The sequence below is a fragment of the Candoia aspera genome, chromosome 2, assembly GCF_035149785.1.
Source record: "Candoia aspera isolate rCanAsp1 chromosome 2, rCanAsp1.hap2, whole genome shotgun sequence".
Taxonomy (NCBI): Eukaryota; Metazoa; Chordata; class Lepidosauria; order Squamata; family Boidae; genus Candoia; species Candoia aspera.
The window spans coordinates 155,773,237-155,781,361 of record NC_086154.1 but is presented as its reverse complement, the minus strand read 5'-3'; the positions used below and the strand labels follow the sequence as shown (position 1 = coordinate 155,781,361).

Below are 8,125 nucleotides of genomic sequence, written 5' to 3'. Positions count from 1 at the left end.
TGGATGCCCTCTATTGAGTTACAAGAAGCCCTAGACCTGCCTAATGGGAGCTCTTCTACCTGGGCCAAAGAGGCCTGTGGAATAGCGAGCAAACAGACTTCACCGGGGCACACTGACCCGGCCTAGAGAGCATGCCCAACCCTCGCTCTCCCGCTCTTGGGAAGAGATTGCTGCAGGCAGCCCTGCTCACCCACAAGCCCTTCCCCCAGCCCTTGCTTTGAGGGTGCTGAATGTCCCTGGCATAAACAGGCTGCTGGAGAGCCCTAAGGGGCTATCCTGGGAGTTTTCTATCCCCTGAAACTAAAGCCAAGCAGAGGTTTACCTCCACCGTGTGGTGGCCTTTGTTCCTGACAGGGAATGAATAATGGGAAGAGAGCGTCCCTTTCCAGCAAAAGTGGTACAGGATTACCTCCTGAATGGGCTGGATTTCCTGGCATCCACCATGAATTCAACTCAGTTTCAGGGGGGCACCAGAACACAGCAGTCCGCAAACCCTTTGACCCTTCTCCACATAGGGTTTGTGGCTGCCCTCCAGCCACAGTCCTCATGGAACAAGCTCCCAACACACCCCACCCTACACCTGGCGGGCTGCGCAAAAGTTGCAGCTGGTTACAGAGAATTGCTTTCTTTGTGTGCTTGTGGTAGGCTGTGTGATTTATTTTCATTTTCTTGTACTTTTCCTGGCTTTTGATGCTTTGTTAGCTCTGCTACAGAAGCCAGTGCAGAAACAGGCAACCTTCAAACTCACCTTGTGTTTCTTGGGGGAATTTCTTTACAGCTGGGCGGTGGAGTTAAATCTAGAAACAGTGGGGAGCTGGAAAGGCACAAGATATCTCAAAAGCCCATTACTGGAAGAAAATGCTTCATAGTTTCAAAAATCATTTTAAATATTATAGGGGGTCTTCATAAGCTAAGAACTAAAACGTTGGTTTGATGCCGATGACCAGCTTCATGCCCTATGCGACCACATCCAAGGGCAGCGCATCTAACTGATTTCTGTGCCGCACTTAAAACCAAACTAGTCCACTAAGATGCACTATGTTCTTTGAAGGCCATTTGGAAACTTTAATTAGTACAACATTGTCTCAGGGTAGGCAGTTGAATCATACTGCACCAATTCTGTATCAGCTGTTCTGGTTACCAGTTGGATGGGAGACCAACAGGAAATCAAGGTACCATACACTTGACTGGAAAGTTGAAATTAGGAGTTGAGCTTCATCTTGAGGGAAAGTTTACTTCTTCTACATGTTTGCTCTTGTACAAAAATTCTGGGGATGCGAAGGTGAGTGTTCTCAGTCCTTTCTTTTGTCCCCTTACTTTTCTACCTTTCTTGTTTTGCATTCTCCTCCTCCTCCTCCTCCTCATTCCTTCTATTTTTGTTGTCTCTACCATACCCCACAGTCACTTCCTCTCCCTTGCCTGGGAGATTGCCTTAGATGCCACAAAGCGATACGTTTAAGTATTCTCTTTGTGCTTTTTAGGAAGAAATGAAATGAATAGAAAATAGTTGGCAGTAGAAATAGGTGATGGGGAGAGTCCTGCCAGCTCTGAAACTGCCAGGTCCATGAGGACAGGATGGTGAGCAAGGGTGAAGCACCCTCCTTGGCATTTAGTTTTTAATACTCCCTTTCTTGGGCAGGACAAAGAGAACTCTGGGGCTCAACCAGAAGCTGAAAGGTTAAGGACCCACTGATGCCAGGGAAAATCTTCTCATGGAAAATCAACAGTGCCTTGCCTTTTGTGACAAAGAAATGGCACTTCCTGACACCCTGAGAGTTACCTAACGCGTAGGTAAATAATTAAAATGATAGCTAATTGGGCCATTATATAAGGGAAGATGATTACAGGTCAACTTACATTTTGCCAAATATTAAATACTTCTGGATGTTCTGTAGTAACGCTCTACGTCCAGTACCACCAAATATTCAGATAGTTAGAGAATACTCAATGTAGTGTCAAAACTCACCCTGAAATAAGACTAATTCCAGCTCCCACCAAAACTAACTGCAGACGACTTTTCATTCCAGGGGGAGAAAAACCCTTTACTGTTTCATCACATGATAGAATCATTTGCAAACCAAATATTAAATATGACACCAAGTTATTTTTATTAAATTATTTTGCTGGAGGGACGCGGTGGCGCTGCGGGTTAAACCGCTGAGCTGCCGATCGGAAGGTCGGCGGTTCGAAACCGCGCGGCGGGGTGAGCTCCCGTTGCTAGTCCCAGCTCCTGCTCACCTAGCAGTTCGAAAACATGCAAATGTGAGTAGATCAATAGGTACCGCTTCGGCGGGAAGGTAACGGCGTTCCGAGTCGTCATGCTGGCCACATGACCCGGAAGCGTCTATGACAACGCCGGCTCCAAGGCTTAGAAACAGAGATGAGCACCGCCCCCTAGAGTCGGATTCGACTGGACTTTACGTCAAGGGAAACCTTTACCCTTTATTTTGCCTTTAGGCATCCATGTCATGATCCATCAACCAATGCAGCACAAGGTCTGTGTACAGAGGACTCCACAGGCATCAAAAGGAGGACAGGTTTCCCCCGCATCTTTGACAGGCATAGATCCATACACGCCCACAGCCCGCTTTGAGGAACAAAAGGTCTGCTTGGGACTGGATTCATCTCTCCTCAGCAGTATTGTTTCCAAGGGCCCAAGTCAGAAGGAGGCAGAGATGGGGATATGGGGGAGGAGAACCTTTGGGGACTCTGTAATGGTCCACTCTGTTGAATGCGAATACTGCAGGACAGTATTAGAGGAATGGCGATTTCTGCACGTGCTGCAGGCAGGCACTGCTCCCCACTGGGGTGGATGGTGCCCTTTGGCAGAGTTACGTTTCTGATCCATAAATAAAAATCTGATCATGAGTTTGGGTGGGTTTTATTTTTGGTGCAGAGAAAGCAACGTATGACGATGTTTCTAGAGATGAAGCAGAGGCAGCCCTCTATTCTATTTTTATTTATTATGATGTATATAAATGGCATCAAGTTCATTTAAATGCATAGAAAATACCATATAGAAATTATAAAAGAGATTACACATATATGAAGCAATATCTCAAATACAATATTCAGATTCACTCCTAAAGACGTGCATTTCTGGCATTTCTAAAATCTTCCCTGTTGCCTTTTAAAATATCTGCCTCAAAACAGCAACAAATAATGGCTGTTAAGAAGAAATACTTGTACCATCTGTGTATTCAGAGTCACGGAAGAGCCAGCCAACTTCAGACAAACCCCAACCTGTTTCTAATAACTTTTACACAAAGCAGAATATAAATTGTGCAAAGTATCAGCCAGCAGATTTGCAGCTAAGGCAACAGTTCTTCTGGCCAGCCTCTTCCCTACACTTTGGACATCGCCTTCTATTAAAAAAAAAACCCTATGTGATGTGCATTGGAATAATTTACATAAGCCATTTTTTTTGGTGTATATTACTATATATTCATATATTGATATAAAAATAGGATGTGCCCTTTATTATTTCAAATGATTAGCAATTACAAAAACCACTATGGTTCATTTTGTTTATTATACGTTTTGTTAGGAGAGACATAAGTAAAGTTTGGCATCTGACACACAAATAATTAAGTGAAGAGGACTTTTCAACTTGCAAAGCAAGTGGAATATCGATTTTCATCTGCTAATAAGCCTGATTCTTTCCAACAAGAGGAATGGCTTTGCCTAGTTTTTAATACTGATTTCAATATTTAGGCAAATACATTTTGTTCATATTGTTCTTGGATCAAAACTCTTCAGTTTCAGTAAATTTGATTGAACACAGCAATTGACAAGGAGAGGTCATCTTTATTCCAGGCTAAAGGTCCAATTCACTGGGAGAAAATCTCCTGTGCAAACTTTGTTTAAATAAATAAGAGCTGTGTAACAGTGCACAAGCATCCTTGCACAACTCCACCTTTATATTTTTTTAAAAATTACCAAACAAATATATATATCTGTGGCCTAGGCCCAAAATAGCTATAATCTTGGGAGTGGGTACATGTTTGTTATGTGTGCTATTTATTTGTTCTGTGATTCTTTTATGACTTGCATTGTCAAGTGCAATGATACACTTGTCATACAAATATTTTGACAAATGTATAAAATCTTAAAATTTAGTGTCAAATACTCATTTTAGATCCATTTAAACACTGCTTATTTTGTGATTTTACATTGTAATAAAAAAAAAAAAGAACTCCTGCTTCACACAGGGCTAGGGATTTCAAAAATGATTTCAAGTAAATTAAATACAGAGGTTCCATGCCATTAAAATAGGAAACGAATGGATTATTTATTCTCTATGGAGTTGATTTAGAGAGACACTCCTTCATTGGCCTCTTAAAAATATTTTGCCCTTTTTACAATGGAAGAGGAACAAAGATGAAGAGAAGCAAGGGATTCAGCCCAAGAAGTTCATGCAGAGACATGGGTCTAAAGTCTGCTGGATCACTCTACAACAAACAGAATTGAATCACCAATATCCAGACTATCCAAGTTCTTGGTGTCTTTTTATTGCTCAAGAATCAGCTCCGTTTTGTGTGATTTTATGTTTGGACAGCTGAGCTGATTTATTTTTCACTCAGCTTTGGTCTATCTGAAATTGCTGTAATGCTGGTTTTTCCCTTTTGAAGCACCAAAGCTCTCTGGTGGGCACGATGATTTTCCCCTGCCTCCTGCCTCAAGCCAGCATCTCCCACTCTTCAGCTATCATCACACTGTGCCAAGTCTTTGGAGGCCTTGCAGTTCCCCTCACAGCAAACATTCAGGTTTTTGGGAAATCACCAGAGGAAGGCACAGAAGGAAAGCTAAAAACTTGGAGGAGTGGGCCCTGATTGAATAAGGTTGGGTTTTTTTTGCATTTTCTTATTGGCCATCAGAAGGGAGTATGGAGTGCTTTGAATTTGGCAGCCATGACAACGACAATGTGGATCACTGTCAAACTACTGTTGAGGGTTTGGGGAAGAACACTGTAGTTGTTCTTCCTCCTTTTGGCCTCCTTTTATGGCCCTTGCTTCTTCAGTAATTGGGATGAAGAGGAAAGATACACAAGCCTCTATGAAGCAGAGAAGCCAGGGCAACCTCCAGAGACCTTAAACGGCCAATCTTCCCCTTGGCTCACTGTCCGGCATAACGGCATCTGATCAAGCATAGCTGGATACATGGCCACCCTGCTGAAACGAAGCTTATAGGCAGAGTTCCTTCTCCTGGAAAGTCGGCTCCCCTTCTCTCTGAACAGAGCGGACGGCAGGATTTCAGCTGGTGCAGGCAGTGAGAGAAGCTAGCATTTCTACAGAACTGTATACATTGGCAATCTGTACGGTGTGTGTGTGTGTGTTTGTGTGTGTGTGTTCATTCCTTCATCCAGACTGTGCCAAGTTTTCAAGTGGAAGTAAGAAAACATTTGGGGTAACAATAAATCGATCATCCTACTTTGGGTTACTGAGTATCACTGGATATCACAGCTGCATTTTCAGGCTTCAGCTGCTTCAAGGTACCCTGAAAAAAAGCACTTCATTATTGCTTCTTAACAAAAGAGCCACACTTTCCCCAGCCTCATTTAGCCTGTTGAATTGTTTTTAATCAATCTTTCTCTTGTCTGACAACAGCTACATGAACCCAACAGTCTACAGAGCCCACACACATAGGACCCCTGCTTACTTACCACTCCATGTTAAGCCTAGCAGCCATTTGGGGTGGGTTATTATTATACCCAATATGCAGAATGGAATATGGAGGCACAGAAGGATAAGCAGCTTGCCCTGAGGTCATATGGCAAAATGGGTTAAATAAGGTCCTAGAATTCTCTTGCTGCGGCTGCAAGTGCCCATCCTCCATATCACTTCACTGAAATCTGGTGGCAATTGTCAAGTAACCAGATTCTCCACTGATTTTCACCAAAACAAGATATGTTAAGCATGCTACCATGGAAAAAAGTATTTAAAAAATCTGATCAATCTTCTCAGTGATGTCATAGCATCACAGCTATGCTTCCTGCAGTTCTCAGCCATCAACAAAATTATTTTTTTTAAAACTGCATCCACAGAATAATTGCCCATCTCTGTTATTTGGGAAAATACAGTACCAAATGCCCTGTCAGTCTTCTCCAGGGATTCTGAATCATGTTGTTCCAGTCCTGCCTTTTTTGTGTGACATCATGACATCACTACTCTGTACCCCCTCTCTGTCCTAACAACCAGGAAACACACTGAGACAAGGAACTGGTCTCTAATATTTATTGCTAGTACTTAACAGGAATCCTAACAAACTGAAGAAGCGTGGGAAAACCCAGCCATATAACCCCCAAGGGTTAAGGCGGTCCCGATCTGTGTCTCTTTGAATGGCTGAACAATTCCTCAGTGCTACGCATGCGCTTGACAGTCTGGATGGGAGCCCCCTGCTCGCCATCCTTACTCATGACACTCTCCCATTTAATCTTTTCTAAAAAGGTTGACACAAAGTGGCCGGTCCAGGAAAAAGAGAGAATCCTTACTGAATTAGTTATGATGATGATATGAAATTGGAAAGGACAATTAACACTTGAGAAGGGAGAAACAACATTCAAAATAACTTTGATAGAAAGGAAACTTGACTGAAATTACCAGAATAAAGAGTCAGCAGAAAGAAGCGGACTTAGGTTTGCACTTAAAGAAATAAATAATAACCAGCTATGTAGGTGTGTGATGAAAAAAACTGGCTTGGTAACCATGGAACTAGAGATTGTTGATCACAAACTGAACAGCAGCACTGTGTAGCTGCAAAAATTAGTATTACGTTCATGCTGCATAATGCCACCTAATATTGCATTACCAGAATCTTAATTTCTTGGTCACAAAAAGTTTATTCTGCCTTAAACCAGATTTCATCTGGAACTATGTAGCTGTTATCTTTGGACTTAAAGAAGGCTGTAGACAAAATGAAAGAGGACATCAACAAGTATGATTAGGATTATGGAAAACAAGTCCTACGAGCAAGGCTTAAGGGAACTGTTTAGCTTGGAGAAAAGTTCATCCTTTGTAGTGCTACCACACAGAAGAGGGCAAAGACTTTTTCCGTTGGCTGGGAGAGTATGTTCTAATGGGCTTAAACTGCAGAAGACAGATTTTGGTTGAAGACTAGAAAGAACAAAAGGATCCATCCCCTACAGGCTTTAGTGGAGATCCTTAAACAAAGACTGGATAGTCATCCTTTGGGAATGCTCTACCTTGAAGTTTCCTGGATTGAGCAGAGAAGTCAAGAGAAAATGGTTTACAAGACATTTTACGACAGAAGCTTCTACAATTCTAGGGGGCAACTCACCAGTGATGTGGCTTTGGCAAAGTTCAGATGAGCATACAGCATGATGGCAATGTCGTTCTGGCCTGCCTCTAGTGCAATGGAGAGAGCTGTGCTGCCATCCTATGGAAGAAGACAAGAAGACACCCTTATGGCTGTAGTGATGGCGGTGCTGATGGGACCACTGTTTTTGTCAAGGAGGAATTGCTAAATAGGAAGGGAGGGCAACTGAAATAAATTATTATTTCAGTTGCCCTCCCACTTCCTGGAATTCCAGGAAATGGTATCTGGGATTGAGCCATACAGATCTATTAACTGTTAATATAGCGTAGTGCAGTGTTCCTCAACCCTGGCAACTTTAAGAGGTGTGGACTTCAACTGGCTGGGGAATTGTGGGAGTTGGTCCACACCTCTTAAAGTTGCCAAGGTTGAAAAACCCTGGGGTCGTGGTTAAAGTACAGTATTAGACTCGCACCAGGGAGACCGAGGTTCTTCACCATAGTTGGTTAACTCTGAGCCAATCATTCCCCCCCACCCCACTCAATCTACTCCACAAGATTGTGATTGTGGAGATAAAATTAGGAAATACCTCTATGAATGCCACCTTGAGCTCCCTGACAAAAGGTTATTAATGCAATAAATGGAACAAATTAGTATTCTTCAGAAGTGCTAACTGGAACTTCCTAAAGCTCACCCCAAAGACAAGAGAACCAGCCCCTCCACGCTCTGCATGTCCTTACAGGCAGACAGCTGTCTGGCCTCTTTCTGTTGGAAAGAGGATGTTCGGCAATGTACACATGGGGTCTGATCAGCCACACCATTGTTGTTTTCTTAGGTTCTCACAGCTAGATAA

General features: G+C 42.8%; 1 protein-coding gene across 2 annotated transcripts in view; it reads right to left on the bottom strand.

Annotated features, from left to right (window-relative positions):
• Positions 1-5,343: 5,343 nt before the first annotated feature.
• The window catches only part of KANK2 (KN motif and ankyrin repeat domains 2), a 69,457-nt gene continuing 66,675 nt past the window's right edge, over positions 5,344-8,125 (bottom strand). For both annotated transcript variants that reach the window (XM_063294443.1, XM_063294444.1), the window contains exons 12-13: positions 7,297-7,395; positions 5,344-5,496 (exon numbers count right to left, since the gene is read on the bottom strand). In XM_063294443.1, the coding sequence (XP_063150513.1) occupies positions 5,437-5,496; positions 7,297-7,395 (159 nt within the window). In that variant the 3' untranslated portion in view covers positions 5,344-5,436. The remainder of the gene's footprint in view (positions 5,497-7,296; positions 7,396-8,125) is intronic.